General features: G+C 50.7%; 1 protein-coding gene across 8 annotated transcripts in view; it reads right to left on the minus strand.

The window, feature by feature from the left end:
- The window catches only part of TULP4 (TUB like protein 4), a 227,918-nt gene that overhangs the window by 5,861 nt on the left and 203,776 nt on the right, over positions 1-18,281 (minus strand). For all 8 annotated transcript variants that reach the window (XM_045080113.1, XM_045080112.1, XM_045080107.1 and 5 more), the window contains 7 exons: positions 17,380-17,604; positions 16,225-16,459; positions 13,218-13,362; positions 10,006-10,150; positions 8,637-8,730; positions 5,540-5,683; positions 417-2,932 (listed from right to left, as the gene is read on the minus strand). In XM_045080113.1, the coding sequence (XP_044936048.1) occupies positions 417-2,932; positions 5,540-5,683; positions 8,637-8,730; positions 10,006-10,150; positions 13,218-13,362; positions 16,225-16,459; positions 17,380-17,604 (3,504 nt within the window). The remainder of the gene's footprint in view (positions 1-416; positions 2,933-5,539; positions 5,684-8,636; positions 8,731-10,005; positions 10,151-13,217; positions 13,363-16,224; positions 16,460-17,379; positions 17,605-18,281) is intronic.

Genomic DNA, 18,281 nt, shown 5'->3' on the forward strand with positions numbered 1-18,281 from the left:
CTGAAAAATCAATAAACACAAGTGGGAACATGTTGTCAACTACCAGAAGCAACGGAGCTGGAGGAATGTGTGTCCCGGAGGAGAGCGGCGTTTGGGAGGGGGCCGTGCACTGGGCAGGGAGGGGCCTGCTAGTTTTCCTCCTGGTTCTGGCAGAATCATCTGACTTTGAAAAATCAGTACATGTGCTGCTTTGACAATAAGTTTAAAAAAAAAAAAAAAAGCCAGCAATGGCACCGGGTAAAGTACAACCACGATCGGCCCCACTTGAGAGCCACAGTTGTATTCTGCATTTCTCCCGGGGCTCCTGCAGGCGGAAGCAGGGCCATCCTTCAGCAGGTTTTCAGCCCCCGCCTCACCCGACTGGTCAAGACCAGAATGCAGTGGAACCGGCCATGGCCCAAGACACGTTTGCTTACCTGCCGCCCCTCCAGCTCGATCTGGAAGTTCTTGGCCGACTCTTGGGTCACCCGTCCCCCAAAGTCCAGCTGGTACACCTGTGTGGCTTCGTTCCACAGAGGCTGCTTGTTGGCCATGACATACACGAAGCCCTGGCTGCCCAGCCGCCCGTCCTCCTTCTCGCTGGCTTTCCGGCACTTGAACTCTTCCAGCTCGCTGGCCGTCCTCAGGCTCCGCTTGCTTTTCCAGCCCTTCTTGCTGCCCTGGCTTTGGTTCATCAGCTCATCCCCGCTGATGAACAGCTCGGGCTCGCTCTCTGAGCTGTCCTGGAACTCATTCGTCTTGTTCAACTTCTTGGACTTCAGTTGGTCTTTCTGACTCTTCACTTTCTTCTTTTCCCTCCCCAGGCGGGGGCTGGAGATGAGGGAATTAAAGTCACTCAGAGCCCGCGCCTCCTTCTTCACTTTGCCCTCCGTGATGGCCTGAACGTTTCCTTCCTCCGCTCGGCTGTCCAGGCGCTTCCGGTTCTTCTTCCCGAATTTCTCTGTCCGCTGGGGCACCGGGCTCTCTGTCAGGGAGAGGACTTCTTGGAAGTTGTCTGTGGTCTCTACCATCACCTCGGTACCCAAGTGGCTTTGGAGGTCAGTGGGCGGTGGGGACACGAGGGGCTTCTCTATCACCAGGTGTGCCTTGGGGGGCAGAGTGCCCTGGGGGTTTTGCACAGGCGGGCAAGGGCTATAGGAACTCCAGGGGTGCAAGGCGATAGGTGGCAGCTGTAAACTCGAGCAGGTGCTGCTTCCCGGATACATGGGGGGCAGGGTGCAGTAGGAGAGGCTGGGTGGGTAGGTGGGTTGCAGAACCACTGCCGACTCCTGTGGTGCGAACGGCGTGGGGGACAGGGCATCTTTTGGGGAGCAGGGAGTCTGCACCCCCGGCAAAGGGGGTGTGTTATAGCTTCCTGGATACGGCATTCCCATCCCATAGCCTGTGTGGAAAGTGGCAGTAGGACTGGCGGGAGACTTGGGGGAGACAAAGGGCACTCGGGACACATCCAGGTGCTGGCTCTGACCTACAATCAGTGGGGGCAGTTTCAGGGGGTTGGGCACTGCAGTCTGTGCTGTCCTTTCCTGAGGAACCCAAATGTCCTCCCCCAGCACAGGGTCCCACTGGTAAGGTGGTGGCCGTTTTACGGCCACAGCAGCTTCGGGCAGCGCGGGGTGCCTCAGGGGCTTCTCCACCTGACAGTGCTGGGCCAGCGCCTCGTCCTCAGTGAAGGCCGAGTTAACATAGTCGGCGCGGTCGCGGGCCCCGTCTGGCGGGCTCAGGAGGCTGTAGGACGACTGGGAGGTCAGCGGGGAGGTGCTGGCGGCGTGTGCCAGGCCCGATCCCGGCTGCGCGCCCCCTGCACCCCCAGCGCCCGGCTCCGGCCGCCCAGCCGCACCCCCGCCGCTGCACTGGCTGCAGGTGTACAGGGCGGGCGGGGGCCTCGCCGGAAACTGCACGGCGCCCTTGGGCTTGGGCGGGTGCTGCGGTGGGGCCCTCGGGGGCTCGGCCAGCTGCGCCGCCTTGAGCGCCACCTCGCGGTTGTTCCTGCGCAGCGTGGCGTGGATGAGACTGTCGGGCCTCTGGGCAGCGCCCCTGCCGGGCAGGGGGCCGGCGATTTCGGGGTACGGGGGTGGGTCTCCGGTCGGGATGGAGTAGCGGGGGACCGTCAGGCGGTTCAGGGTCGCACTGGTGCAGGGCTGGGGGACCTTCTTCTCCGTGGCGGTGAGCCTCAGGGTGGCCGAGCTGCCCGGGCCGGGGAGGGTGTAGGTGTTCTGGGAGCAGAGCATCCGCGTCCGCGGCCGGCATACCTCTTCCACGTTGCCGCTGCTGTCGAAGGTGGTGATCCTCTCGTAGCCCAGGGGCGTCTGGTAATGGGCTGCTGTGGGGTACAGGGAGAAGTCGCCCTTCTTCAGGCACGTGTCCACCGGGGGCTGCGGGGGTGGCAGCGGGGGCGGCGGTGCTGCGGTGGTGGGGGCTGCGGGGATGGTTCCGGGGTAGGGGGGTGGTGGGTTCATCTTCGCCACCTGGACCTCCTGTGGGGCACTGAACACCACTGCGTCCCCTTCCGCGGCCAGCTGCGCCACAGGCCGCAGGGCCTTGGCGGACTTCTGCAGGTGGTCATGATCTCGGTCTCCATGGTCCACCACCGACAGCTGGATGGCTCCCTGGGTGGGCGGCGGCAGGGACAGCTGAGCAGGGCTGGGGACGATGCGGCCCATCTCCACACCTCCAAAGATCACCTGTCCGGGGCTGGAGTAGCGGTTGGAGACAGGGTACTGGGTGGCACTGTCACTTCCGTGCTCAGATGTCCCCACTGCCGTGGTCTGATTGGTCAGGACGTCCAGCTGCACATTCTGATTGGCCAGCAGGGACTGCACCAAGCCTATGCTCTGAGTAGGGGACATAGCCTGTGCCGAGCTGTGAATGGGCGCAATAGGGATGTTCACCGTGCAAGGCGGGTTGCTCTCGGGCACACCAGACGCTCCTGTCACTGGGAGGAAAAGCGAACAAATGAACTGCTTACAAAACAGTGCTGTGAAACTGGATCAGAATAAGTAATACAACAACTAATCAACTCATCCAGTCCTTCTGCATACAAAATACAATTGCTACGGACGGAGAGAAGTTTGCTTGGGGAAAAGCTAGACCTTTCACACAAGTTCTACAGTTTCTCTAAGGTTTCTGGAAGGACACACGCAAAGATTTCCAATGAATATACTTTTGAACCTTCTGAATTTGGTACCTAAATGGTACTAGGGCACATACTTAACTTTTTAAAAAATTTTATTTTATTTTTTAATACTTAACTGTTCAAAAAGATGCTTTTTACTCATGAATTCATAAAATGGCCCATTCTTTTATGCAAGAAGAGAATTATGATATGTAGCATGACACTCCACGGGGCACTTATACTGCCTAGGGTCCTGGGTAGGTTTATCCACAATTACAGACTGGTTAATATGGGAAAGTGTTAAGAGCAGATGTAATGTGAAATTTGTACACAAATTAAGTTTCTGTAAATAGAACCATGTAAAAGGCAGTAGAGATACCAAAGAAAAGAATCTTCTAGCAAATAAGCATTATTTGGGGAGGATCATTTCCTAATTTATGTGCTGTTCAGCATTTCTAACAGTGTGTAAGGTACAGCCCCCCTTTGTAAAACCCTGTAACTATAGTCTCTTTGTACAGATAGGGAACTTAACAAAGCACAAATTTGAGCGATGCCCTACACACCACAGGCGGGGGCTCAGAACCACCGTTTAGACTGCCCTGCTTAAAGTACCATCAGGCACTGGCAAGTTTGCTTATTTGGGCCTTTAAGTTCTACGTGGCAACTAGTGTATGCGCAGCAAGCAAGATTTGACTAGCCAGCTGTAAAGGCTGTCTGACCTTTTACCACAGCTACAGAATGAGGGCAGCTAGCTCATCGAAAGCTAAGCCGGGGGCACCGGGGTGGCTCAGTTGGTTAAGCGTCTGCCTTCGGCTCAGGTCATGATCTCGGGGTCCTGGGATCGAACCTCACATTGGGCTCTCTGCTCAGTGGGGAGTCTGCTTCTCCCTCTCCCTCTGCCTGCTGCTCCCTACTCACGTTTTTTCTATCTCTCTAATAGATAAATAAATCTTAAAAAGAAAAAAAAAAAAAAGCTAAGCCCACCCTTGGTTCCAATCAGATTCCCCCTTCCCTGGGGCCCACTAGTGAGATGCAACTATCTCCTGGCTGCGTGAGTCTGGGTCCATCTCATTTTTTATTAATCCTGTTCAGACCCTCCTCCAGATGTTCACCCATCTGCACTGAGCGCCGGGCTCTTCCCTGATACAAAGAAGAGTCTCTCTGTCGTCAGCATTAAGTGCGAGGCCTGAGAGAGAATGCTGCCCCGAATGGGAAGCCCAGACGGGAACAGCAGCAGGTGAGCGCGGAGCACTGGGGAGCAGCACCCGGGAGCCCCGGGAGGGCGTTATTCAGAAGGTGTGTCTGATGCTGCTTCAGATTCTGAAATGGCAGGGGACGTGCTGTATACGAAGCTCACGTGTGAGGCTTCACCAAACCGCAGATTGATGGGGCTGCAAAACCGTGCCCATTAGAACTTGGATGGTCTAGAACGCCTACTGCCCCTCTGAGGAGAGCTACAACCATGGGAAAACCAAAGTCGGCTCCTCTCCGAAAGTACTGTACGAATAATTTTACAGATAAAAACCTGTGAAAAAGGTAAACAACAACCCCCCCAAGTTCAGAGCCTGAGCTGGCCTGCGCGTCCTTCCCTGTTCCACGGCGAGAACCACAGCCCCTCTGTTCCAAACCCACCAGACACAGAAGTCAGTAGCCCGGGTAGGATTCCTCTGGCTCAAAAACCAGAGACATTCAGAACCTGCTTGGTTCTAAGTAGAGAAGTCCTCATATTTATAAAATTACAGATAGGTATTTTTTTGAAACCACTTACATGGAAATAACTGGCAGATAACCTAGAAATCATTCTACTCTGTTAATCAAAATAGGATCCACACCCCCTAGAAAACCCTTAATTCAAGTGCTATAGATATTTGAAAACTTGTAAACTGGGATTTTAAAAGCTTGTGCCAGAATTCACCTTTAACTGAGCCCAGGCTTCTGTCCGCTGAGATGTGCGCTGCACAGCGGGAGAGAGTGGTCTGCAGGTAAAGGCTTTCTGTCCTGGAGACAGGGTGCGTTCGAGACCCTGGGCTCTGCGGGAGTCATGGGACCAGGGGAGTGACACTGCTCTCTAAGCGGGGGCTGACAAGAGGAAGGCTAGCCTAGGGCCGAGAGCCGGTTTCAGTTCTGATTTTGTGGAATTCTCATCAGTCCTGTTAACCTCTCTGACTGCGTGCATGACTGAGCACCTCTGTGAAGATGAAGCAAGACGGCAGAATATTCTGTGGAAATGAGGCGTCACGGTCACCCTCATCGTCCTTGCTCTAGTAGCTCCCCATCTCCCCAAAGCAGCCACAGTACAACCTTCAGCACACCCACCAACTGAGGAAGTTACACCTCTTCCAAACCAGGGCGGTGGGCACGGGTGGACATGCTGTAATCCTCTACTACTTAGCGCTCTGCCCCCATCATGATCCCCTACGAACACACCTGGTAAATCATCTTCATCCTCACTGAAAACATTCGGGTTGAAGACAGGCAAATTAACATAGTCCATGGAAATCTTCCGAACCTCTGGGAGATAGATGGTCATCTGCCGCGGCTGGAGGTGCAGGAGGCTGGTTTTATAGATTACTGCAGGGGTCGGGGGGGGGAAGGAGGAAAGCGCTGTTAACAGAGACGTGCACGAGGACAGCCAAGCACCGGCAGAGTCACGGGAAGAGAAATGGGACTGTGGAGTCCCTGCCATGAGAAAGCAGGGGAGAGTCCGAGAGCGGGTCTTTGTCTTCCTCCCACACGCCACTGGCCACCCAGCTGCGCCTTAGATTCCCTTACAGCAACTCCTCTGTCTAGCCCAGTCACTTTGCCAAGTGGTCTGTCTAGGGAACCCCACATTGCAAATGTCAAAAACATGTCCTAGACTTAAATGCTTTTCTGGAATGAGTTGGGATAGGACAAATACAATTTTTTAAAGCCTCACTTGAGATCGGAATTCTAATTTAATAAAAATAGTTGTGATAAGCAGAGTGCCAAGCTCAGGGGATCTCATGCAACCCAGGAGACGGGGTGACACGGGTCAGGTTGGAACTAAACACTGCCCTTACTCAGGACTGGATTCTCATCTTCCTGACTTTCAACTTCAACCTCATGATCAAGACAGAGATTTAGTGAACTTCCACACTGTTTCTTTCTTTCACAGGAGGTTAAAGTCAGGATCAACTTTCCTTTATGTTTAATACTCTTTCCTGTCAGGTTAAGTACAAGTTCTTGAATTATTACTGTGATTCTCGTTTTGTTAGACCCAGCTCCGGCCCCACAGCTGCCCGCTAGCACCTGGTGGCTGACTGGCTCACATTCCTACAGCCCAGCAGGACCTCATTGATGAAAGGCCTCTATGAGGCTGACACTTGCACTGCTGTGGGCTAGGACGATTTTCCAGTAAGACACAGGCCTTATTCGTGTGTTCGTCTCTCTCACCCACAGAAGACAATTTTGGCTTAAAAATTCTGGACAATTCTCTACAGCTTAAAAATTAATGATGTAAAGGACTATTCTTTGTTGTTTAGATTGATAAAAGAAATAAAATTGTAAAATCTCAGGAGGGATTAAAAAAAAAAGTTGCTTCCAAGGGGGAAAAGACTAAGTGGCTGGAGATAAAGACGAGATGGAGTTTTACTGAATACCACTTCAAATCTCTTGAATTTGGAATTTATTCTAGATTTTTTAAATTGAGAAAGCAAAAAATCAGAAATAAAATTTCACGGGCCAGATAATTCAACTGAAGCAAACAAATTATCCAATATAAAATATATCCAACAGTACTCTACGTTTTGACATTAGAGTGCCAAAAATTATTTAAGAGGGTGCCACATGTAACTTACACATCTTTTAGAACCCAAGAGACAGAATCAAGTGGAAAATTTGCTTAGCTTGACAAATGAATAGTAATAGCTAAAATGCTCTTTTAAAAATGGTATGTGATCAGGACAGTGATTTCACAGTAGTCCTACAGGAAGTTCAATCCTGGGCACTTGAGTTCCTCACACTGGAGTACCGTGTACAGTAAGGGCACTAAGTGAGGGCACTTAGAGGTTCTCCCATATCAAGGTCCTTGACTTATGTGTGGATCTATTCAACATCTAGAAGGGAAAGATGCACTAAGACTCCATTTCTCTTTCCAGTGTATACGTACGGTAGGCAGATGGCTCAGTTCCCAGCTCATGGATGGGGACAACAGGACACTCACACTGTGGTGACAAGCATCGCCATGTGCACCAGTGGGGCATGGCTGCGTTACTGAAGAACATGCTTCCGTGGTTATCAGAGCCTTTCCTTTCTTGGCATTATGTGCAGGAACAGCCTATTGTTATTTTCTAAGTCCGTTTTATGTCTTACTTTTATTCCTCTTTTTCTTTGAGCTGAGAAGCCGCAAAAGGAAAAATCCGCATGCAGCACAATTTAGTCTCTTACCATGCATACATGGCACAGCTCTACTTAACACCTGCTTTGCAAAAATTATTTAATTGAAAGGATCTGTGTCTGAAACAAATCCAAAAGGCAGATTCAGAATTTTTCAAAAACCATTTTTAGCAGTAGGTTACACAGAGCCATTCAAGATGGGACCACCAGGGGCGCCTGGTGGCTCAGTGGGTTAAAGCCCCTGCCTTCGGCTCAGGTCATGTTCTCAGGGTCCTGGGATCGAGCCCCACATCAGGCTCTCTGCTCAGCAGGGAGCCTGCTTCCCCCCTCTCTCTCTGCCTGCCTCTCTGGTCTACTTGTGATCTCTGTCAAATAAATAAATAAAATCTTTAAAAAAAAAAAAAAAAAAAGATGGGCCCACCATCCATTGGCAAGCTTGGCCTTCCAGAGAGAGCTGTGTTTGCCAAATGATGAGGCAATCTAGCAAGGCTGTGGTGGAGGGGCGACAGCATGTGTCCGCAGCCCACCCAGGGATGTGCCTATTGGCACGAGGCTGCTTTGAAAAGGACCTTCTGTCATTTCATTCCTTCTCTGTCCCCAAGTAAACATGACACATTAGTACTACTCATTAGAGAAGAGTACAGAAAGAACGCAAATGTCAGGTTCTAGCCCAGCTTTTACTCCCATTCTTTTGTTTTCCTCAGTGTCTCAAACTTCTCATGGAGAGGGCACTTATCTGGGACTTCTAGGTGCCAGCTCTAAGGGTTTACCACACAGAAATGTATTAACAGTCCGCTTCTTATGGTCTTTAATGCCTTCTGAACCTCAACTGTCTTCTGACTCGAGAACCTAAAGATACTGGTACCTAAACCTGCCCATAATGAAAGGCCAGAAATCAGATAACCAGAACCCTATCAAACCTCTGTTAGACACTGCAGCTGGTTCTGTCTTTTCATAAGTCAGGATTACACAAAAAAATGAAAGCACGGCTGGTAAAAAGCAATGGAGTAATAATTCTAATTTTTGTGAAATCACAGTGGGTAGTGGCAAAGTTTGAAGGTGAATAAAGTACATGCTAATGTTTTGGTGCGATAAGAACTCATTTGAATGGTCTTTTTAGTCTCAGTTTCAACTGACAGAACGGGAAGAGAAGAGACATGGTTTTTACCTGCACCGAGGTTGGTTGGCAGGAAAGCAGCCAAGCCCACAATCTTAAACTTGGTTCCCCAGATATTAGACGTGACCTGAGCAAGATAGTTGTGCTGTAGGAAGAGGGGGGAAAGGAAAAAAAAAAATCACAATCTGTTTTCATATTTTCTATTGATGACTTAGGAACTACGAATGTTAACGTTTTTGCTTAGAAAGTCACAGAAAATGGTGGGCACTGCTGGAAATACTCATTCTCTTTATCATTCTACCCTTTTTAAGACCAGACGCTAACGAGAACATGTCAGGCACGTGTTTCTGAGCGGTGGCTCACGGAGCTGAGAGTCGCAGCTGGGGAGTGAGGGGATGTGTCCCAGTGTGTCCACACGTGCGCAGGTTAAAAAGTCCACAAGGGTGCTCTGGGCACATTTTTCTTCACCTTTTCTTTTCCTCCAGTCACTGAACTAGAGAGGGTATACCCAGCTCTGAGTCCATTTGTCCTAAAAATACCAGTTGCACTGAAAGCAGTATGTCCACAAACCAGCCAATTATCTGTTTCCTCATTCAATTAAGAAAGTTTTTAAAAATGATCAGTATGCTTCGGCCACGTGTGTATAATATGTGCGAAGAGTGATAACAGAGATGAATAAACTGTAGCTCCTCAAAGGGCTGATAACCCAGTGCAGGATGCAGGCTTAGAATTATGTGCAGACAAGGCAGGCACTGAGAAATGGTGTCAGGGAGGTACAGCAAGGTGCTTGGGGACTGCTGCGGCTGAGCCAGGGACGGACGCCTTTGTGACGGTTCTGCGTGGAAGCATGCCGGCAGAAGCAAGAAGGGAAGACAGAAGGGGGAGCCAGGGCACCCTGGTGACCCAGGCACATCGAAGGCACAAACGCAGAAGGCAGCCAGTCAACAGTGAGGCTGTGGCACCTGGAGGGCATTGAGGGGAACCAGGACGGAGGGACAGACAGCACCAGATGGGGGGGCCGCCAGCAGGGACTGGCTCCTGTGGACACCAAGAGTCACCGAAGGGTCAGACGTGGCTTGAGGGAGCAGAGGGGAGGAGTGTGGCTAGGTCTCAACCAGAGCTATCTGTGAAAAGACTCACATGGCAACAGAGGGGTGTCTGAGGTGGGAAGGAGGTCCTGGGGGACGTGAAGGTACTGGGGCCTGCCCGAGGGCAGGGGAGTAAGGAAGGCAAACAGGGCTCTGGTTCTCTATGCCCCGTGTCTGGAATGGCAGTGACAGGCACGGAGGCTGGGGTGGCGAGTGCAGGTGTGACGAGGGCCTGTGCCGAGGGCTCAGCCCCCATCAGGCACACACTGAGGACGGCAAGAAGAGCAGGAGAGCATCAGACACACGGAACCGCCCTGGAGCCCAGGAGCTACCTGAGTGATGTCTTCAAAGGGAAACTCTCTTCGTGTCAGGCTGGGCGAGCCAATGGAGGGCTTGCGCATCGGCAACCGGGGAGACCTGGACATCTCCTGAGCAGCCCGGGACAGCTTGGGAGACTTCCGGGCCTCAATGTTGATCCTGTGGAGACAAGGCCAGGAGGGTCAGGTCCCACAGGTGGGGGAGGCGCCCACTGCCATGGCCCTCTCCTCTGTGCTCTGGTGGCCACCATGGGTGCCATGTTCCAGGGGCCAGGTCCCTTTATCCAAGCCTTTCCCACCTGCTTTTGTTTCGTGAATGTGAAGAAAGAACAGAATTGCATACCATGTAATATATATTTGAAAATATGGTGAGATTAGGGAGTGCCTGGGTGGCTCAGTGGGTTAAGCGGCTGCCTTCGGCTCAAGTCATGATCTCAGGGTCCTAGATCAAGCCCCACAAAGGGCTCCCTGCTCAGCGGAGAGCCTGCTTCTCCTTCTCTCTGCTTGTGCTCTCTGTCATTATTTTTTTCTCTCAAATAAATAAATCTTAAAAAAATTTACGGTGAGATTAGACCAAGTGATTCATTTGTAAGGAACCTCAGAGAATTAAATGTAGTTGACTTCCTACTGACTAATAATTAAGTTTAGAAACGTCCACATGCCTTCTGCATGTGGGAAACTACCAAGTGGGAAGAGCCATTTTTCACCTTAAGGCCACAACGATTTTATAATTCCTACTACAATGTTAGGATTTCGACAGACTGATCTAGCCTTTCACCAGCTGTCATATTTTAAATCAAATCTGTGGGTCTACTTTTCCCTGCTGCCTTTTGATCCTACATTCTATCTCTGGTCTTCAGTTCTGTTTGTCACCGAGGGACACGGGTATTAATGCCAGTCTACCCACAGAGAGTGCTATAAAAATGAGTATGTTAAGGTTGACTGCAGTCAATGAGAGAAAAGCACTGAGCCTCATGAGTGTTGCTTGAGAGCTTGCTATGATAGCGGGGGCTCCCAAAGTTTGGGGGGACACAGGGACTGAGCTTGTGAAAACTCTGTGTGAGGACGGTTAGTCCGGCTGTGGCATGCAGGATGATTCAACACAGGGAAAGACAGAAGGAACGAGGACCAGCGCCAGAGACCGCCACATCCAGGAACTTTAAAAGGACATTTACAAGGTGAGGAGTTTGGTTGCTTATATGTTAAATGTTCTCCCTTAATTAATGGGAAAAGCTGAAACACTACAAAAGTGTAGGAAAGTTCATAATTTTATTTGTAATTTCAATATGCTTAGAATAAAGATGAAAAAAAATCAATCAAATTATCTGAGCAATTGGTATATACATGGAAAAACTCACACCATACACAAAAAGTAATCTGAGACTGAAGTATGAAAGCTAAAACTACAAAGTTTCTGGACAAGAACAGAAAAATGTCTTTATGACCAAAGAGTAGACGAAGATTTCTTAAATAGGACATGAAAAGCACTAATCATAAGAGAAGAAATTCATATTGTGTTAGACCACGTATGTGACACTGCGTATCTCCGCCCAAAGACTCAAAACTAGAATACATGAAGATTGACAACTTGATGTGAGAAAAACAACTCAGTAAAAAGTGGGCAAAAGGGGGCGCCTGGGTGGCTCGGTGGGTTAAGCCTCTGCCTTCGGCTCAAGTCATGATCCCAGGGGCCTGGGATCGAGTCTTGCGTTGGGCTCTCTGCTCAGCAGGGAGCCTGCTTCTCCTCATCTCTCCCTCTGTCTGTCTCTCTGCCTATTTGTGATCTCTCTCTCTGTCAAATAAACAAATAAAATCTTAAAAAAAAAAAAAAAAAGTGGGCAAAAGACCCAACAGAGATCCAAATGGTCACTAAGCATATGAAAAACTGGCGATCACCAGAGACTGCCGACGCCCCCACCTGCCCAGCAGAAGGGATAAAACCATCTGCTCACAGTGACAGTGCAAACATGGGTGGGGACAGAAGCCTCAGAGGCCGCTGACAGGAACTCAGAACAGCGGGGCACCCTGGGATACTGGCTGGCAGTTTCTAATAAAGTTACAGGTGTGCCAGAACCCGGCAAGTCTCCTGCTAAGTGTATACCCGAGATAAATGAGTGCATGTGCCCCCAAGAAGTCTTGTGTAAGGATGCCTACAATGGGCTGATTCTTAACAGCCCCAAATTGGAAACTACCTAAGATCAACCTACTGGTGAAAGGAATAAACAAAGTGTAGAAACCACAGAGCAAAGAAAAAAAACCACTGACACATACCACACGAATGAGTCTTAGTCATTATGTTGAGCAAAAAATGTCAAATAAAAAAGGAGTATATATTGTTGATGCCATTTATATGAAATTCAAGAATAAGTCAAACTCATCTGTAGTGACAGAACTTAGAAGAGTGATTACCCTGGGGAGTGGGTATCGAATGAGAAGGGACATAAAGAACTTTACAGGATGATGGAAATGTTACCTTCAACTGGGTGATAAATGTTCTGCTTTATCACCTGTACAGGAAATTAGGTCTTTGAGATCTGGGCAGGTATGTATCTGCACATAAATTAGATCTTAATTTTGCACAGCATCACAGAATTTCAGAGTTAAAGAGAGCTTAGTGAGGATCTGGCCCACCCTTTCCCTTCCACAGGTAAGGACACTGGCATCCGGGTCAGGGGTTCATTCAGGGTGACACCCTGAGCTCATACAGCCTTTGGGAGTGGAGCCAGGAGCGGACGGGGCTCTTACCTAGGACACAACAGGCCCTTCTACCTGATCTAAGCTTTTGGCCACTCTTTAGGACAAACCTTTGGCATATGAAATTTTTTTAGTATATGATTTATTTCCAATAACAGCATTATAAGGTATTAAACTGGGCATTCCGTTCAACACAGTACATTATACTTCCTGTAAAACCTTCTTCTTACTTTTCTCAAACTGGAAGAACAAATAAGTGAGCAGGGAGCTCTAGCCGCCCTGTGCCCCCACCATCAGTACTAACCCTGAGGAGTTCAGAGGCTCACAAACTTCCCGTGGATGGCTTTTTCTACCCAAAGGAGAGAAGAAAGGAAACCTATAATTATCGCTGGCAGACCCTCCTGATGAAAGGCAGGGATGCCCTCTTGCAGGGGCCCTTCCACTGTCGGCTTCAATGGGACACTGTTGCAGACAGGACACAGACATCCCCAGAGGTCCTAACAAGGGAGACCAGCCCTGGGGAGCGAGCTTACCTTGGGAGTTTGGGTGACTTGCTAGCTCGGGAGATTTTGGGGGATTTCTTGGCAGCCCAGTCGTCACTCAGTTCCACATCACTGGAGTCCGAGCAGTTGCAGCTGTCCAGCATGGCGGAGATCAGGCCATTTCCGTAGACTTCATCTGGTGAGACACAACCCACAGATGCCAAAAAGTGCGATCAGTTAGGCCCTAGTGAAGATGGTTAGCACAGGAAACTACAGGACATACCGACTCTTTGGGCCAGCAATCTAAGTTCAGAGTTGAAAGAGAAAGGACCAGAGTATGGCTTCCCTTTTCCGTTTTTATGCTGTAACATTTCCTAAGCAAAAGGAGGTAGTAACTTCTACTGTTATCAAAATGGGCCTGAATTTCAGCATCACTTGAAAGTACAAAATCGTCTGGCCGCGTTTACTGTGCCAAAAGCGGGAACCTCCCAGCACAACAAGCATCCGTCTGGGTTCATACGGGCTTGCAGGAACTGGAGGAGCCAGGCCAAGCAAGGGGCTTGCTTACTCACAGATGCCCCCAAGATCCTGCTTCTGAGCAGGGGCCTGCCAAGGCCCCTGTGGGTTCCAAGCCTGCTCTGGACTAGTGACCTGACAAGGTTGGGGCCGTGGCAGGGACTCCCAAACGTTTATGCTTTGAGCGATGGCTGGAATGCAGGCCTGGGCACTTGCATCATCGCCATCCTGGCCGTCCTGGGCTCTGCGGGGGTGCCTGAACAGAAGCTGCTGGAGTGTCACCGCTGGTCACCAGGCAGGAGGTTTGAGGGCCTGCGGCGGAGGACAGTGCCATCACGAAATTGTACTGCAGAGGAAGGTTGTGTCTGACCCCTCCTCGAAATCCCTTCTCCCACCCCTCACATCCCTTCAACTTCCCAACCCCGCTCTGCCCTCATGGTAGGAAGCCCATCTTCCAAATCACTTTTTTTTTTTTTTTAAAGATTTTATTTATTTATCTGACAAGCAGAGATCACAAGTAGGCAGAGAGGCAGGCAGAGAGAGAGAAGAGGAAGCAGACTCCCTGCTGAGCAAAGAGCCCCATGTGGGACTCGATCACAGGACCCTGAGATCATGACCTGAGCCGAAGGCAGAGGCTTAACCCACTGAGTCACCCAGGTGCCCTCGAATCACTTTGTTTTGCTGACAAAAGCCTCATTCCTTCAAGGCTCCAAGAACCTTGCCAATTTATAAAAAAGCTGAACTGTTCAACTGCAATGAAACCATTTATGGAATTTAAGTGACTTTATCATTCAAAAGAGATGTTTATGTTTGAAAGGAGGAATTTGCTAAGGTAAACTCTAGTGTTTCTGAACATATGGAGGGGACATCTGTGAACAGGGACCTGTCTGAGGGCCCTGGAGGCCGAGAAGCTCCTGGGAAGCAGGCCAGCTGAGGCCCACATCACCCTCTTCTTAAACAACTTCCTTATCAGGAGGCGCGACCCATGAGGACAGTAAGCTGGGGTGATGAGCACCTGCGTTCGATCAAGTAAGAAGGTTTAATTCACATGCCCTGAGCGGCACTTTACATCACGTAACTGAGGAGTCACGTGGGGCAACGAGGCTTGGCCATGAATCACGCCAGCTGTGTGAACGCACAGAAAGCTTCTGTGGGCTTGTGAGCCCAGAGCCAGCTCACAGCCTGAGGAAACTCAGTACTGTGCTGTCCGCTCAGCTCCCGGCCAGTCTGCTAACCCAGGAATTCACAACTGCTCTAGGTCACACCATTTGCTTCTGTCTTTGACTCATGTCTTAATCCAGCTGGGCGGCTCTAACAAAATGCCACAGACTGGGTGGCTTCTGAGCAACAGAAACTTCCCTTTCAGCCCTGGAGGCTGGAGTCCGGGATCAGGTTCTGGCGATGACTCTCTTCCTGGCCAGCAGTCGACCCCTCTCCCTGGGTGCTCCCGGGCCCTCGCCTTAGTGGGTATGCAGAGACAGAGCCCTCCCGCTTTTCTGGCAAGGCCACCAATCCTACTGTCAAGTCAGGACTCTACCTGGACAGCCTCATTTCACCTGAATCACTCCCTAAAAGCCTGATCTCCAAATGCGGTAACACAGGAGGTGAGAGCTTTGATGCGCCAATGTCTGGGGGACACAGTTCCACTCACAGTAATAAGCTCTGACAAAGACTCCTCTTAAAAATTGGTGGGTTTTTACTTAACAAAACACGCTCTCATGTATGTTCTCGACTATAAAAAAACATACCGGTCATTCGGAGGAGGGGCATGGGGGCCTCAGCAGTCCCTGGCTTAGGAGACTGGGCAAGCACCAAGGGGCAAAGACAAAGAGCCAAGTCCCTTTGCTCAGGAGGCTCCCGGTCTTGGATGGCAGAGGCGAGCGAGAAGCGCGCACCCTGAGGTCAGGTGAGTAACGAAGACCGGTGTGGGAGAGAGTTCTTAGAAGGGCAGATTGAGTCATCATGCCAGATCTTTATGGATGAGCAAGGAATTTTCCTTGGTAATCAGCTAAAAAGCAACTCACGGTGGATTAGGGAGGAACAGAAGTAAGATTCTAGCAGGAGGCTGAGGAGTAGGCTGAAGCTCTGAGAATTTTAATTCTATCCCTCACTCTGGGAGGGCAGAGATGCACCTCACTGTGGTTTTCAGCTGGTCTCAACAGTGCAGTAAGGCCCTTGATGACACCTGATAAGTAACTGAAAGAAGACTCTACCATTCCCAGAAAGCCCACGCCCGCTTCCCCCGACAGAGAGCTGACATTTGCTCTATCCACCGCCCAGCCCCACAAAGCCTTGCAGATGGCTGTTAAAAACCCATCAGAAACAAACAAACAAACAAACAAAAACCCATCAGAAAGGACATTTTAAGAATCATTAACTTCAATACAATGTTGGAAGCGGGGTGTCTTCGAGGACCTTCCACGCTAGCCACAACACAGGCTCACGTTTCATACGTGGCATTGTCCTCGCATGGGCTGTCAGGAAACCTATTCCTCAACCTCCCTTGAGAATGAGGTCTCAGTGTCTCTGGCGTGGAGCCCACCTGATTTGCCATCCGTCCGGGGGTCCATGATGACGAACTCTGGCCGCAGCTTACTGACGCGCCGCCCCTTGAGGATGGGCACGAGCCCGCCCAGGTACTCCAGGTAGAGGGTGTAGCACGGACCGCCCACCTCCGGGTCGTCCTCCGTGCGCTTCATGGTACAGTGCAGGCGCTCGTTGCCGGCGGAGGGGTAGCTGACAAAGTCTCGCATGTTGTTGGGATCCGGAATTGGGGGCTAGAGGCAGGACATGGACAGAAAGGAGTACAGATGTCACCGAGAACTACAACAGAGCACTGGCTGCTAGTTCAGGGAGGCTTAACGACGTGATGTTGGACAGAGGTTCTCAACTCGGGGTGCATGGAAGAATCCTGTGGGACCTTTAAAAAAATACCTAGCTACGATCCCACCTCTAACAATGAAATCAGAGTCTCTGTGTATTTTCTAAAAACTCCCCATGGGTTTTAATATGTTGCCAGGGCGGAGAATCCCTGTACACAACCAAGACGGTAAAGCAGCTTGAAAAAGATCACAAGATTCTAAACTGATGTTTTAAGAAAAAAAGTCACCTTGAACAAGTGTACCTGACACGGGGAAGCAGAGACAGAACACAAAACAGAGAGCACAGGCAAGAATGTAAGGTGTGGAGGCCCCGGGGTTGGGGGGGGGGGGACACCTGACTGCACGTGAAGAGCCTCACCAAAACCGGACAAGTGTTGAGCCACAGTCCACATAAAGGCCAAGTGACAGCAAGTGCAGGGTGGGGGACACCCCAGGACGGTTCAGTCTGACTGCTCCCAGAACTAGCAGTGGAGCATGCTACTCCAACTTCTAGGAACAGGTTTCCCACTCTTCTGAAGCATCTGCCCGGCAGTGAGGGTTGAACACGGCAGAACGCTCTTCAGGAATCAGCCTCTCCCACTGCCTTTGCCAATAGGAAGCTCAGGCCCCTCACACAAGGCGAGTCTCTGGCACGACAGTGGGGCCAGGGACAGACAGCACTCCGAGGCGGTCATCGGCAGAATCCTCCCGTCGAGGAGCAGACACGACTTCTGCTCGCCTGCTCTGGGATGCCTGTTGGCCTTCTCGGACCCTGCCCTCCTCGGGCCAGCCGTCCGGGCAGGGGAGCCAGCAGGGAGAGGGTGGAGAGGTCTTACCTTGATGGTGGGGGTGAAGGCGGTGGAGAGGTAGGAGCAGAGGCGAGGGGGCAGGGTGAGCTTGCTGACGTCCTTGTCTTCCCGCAGGGCGCTGGCGATGGCCTCCTGGCACAGCAGCTGCAGGCTGGACACGCGGTGCTCCACGCGCACCACGTACAGGGCTGGCCCCGAAGCCATCAGCAGCCGTGAGTCCCGGTGTCCCCAGCAGATGGAGACGATGGGGCGCTGCCGGGAAGTGAGGGAGGGGACACTTAGGCTCTACTCTGTGGTAAAGCACAGATCATGCATGCGTGTGTCAAGCAAAACAAAGTGACCTAATAGTTTCCGAGAATATTGGTTTTAAAAAGTATAACACACCATGAAATACTACATCACAGAAATTCAATATTTTCATTGGGAAACAGATGCTCAGGCCAGAATGCAAAGCACGGGAATGGTTTTGTATAGTTTTTTAAATGTGTATTATCTCATTTGATCTGGTGCCATAAACCCTAACTTAGCTCTGTATGATGATGTTTCTACTGGAAAACGCTTTTAGCCTGGGATACAGTAATCCACACCCCTTACTGAGCTCTGGCTATCTGGATCCCCGAGAAACCAGTGGCTGTTCCTGTGGCTTGGGGAGGTGGTGTGGAGGTGTGGAGGTAGACCAGACAGCCGGTCCCTTCAGTCGTAACAAGTTGCATTTTAGAGTGACATCGACACTGGTCTGGAGTCACATGCCGTGTGACCTAGGGACTACTCTACAGCCCTGGGATGTCTCCCATGTTCTCAGGAGTAGAATGGGAGCTGTGGGCATAAAAGGGAAGGGAAGATATCAAAGGTACTTCTGAGGTCTACCACAGGCTACAGCGCACAGACCCTGCACTGCAGTCCTCCTTGGCCACCCCTTAGCTATGGAC

The sequence above is a fragment of the Mustela putorius genome, unplaced genomic scaffold (assembly GCF_011764305.1).
Source record: "Mustela putorius furo isolate JIRA1106 unplaced genomic scaffold, ASM1176430v1.1 tig00000450_pilon_pilon_pilon, whole genome shotgun sequence".
NCBI classification, from domain to species: domain Eukaryota; kingdom Metazoa; phylum Chordata; class Mammalia; order Carnivora; family Mustelidae; genus Mustela; species Mustela putorius.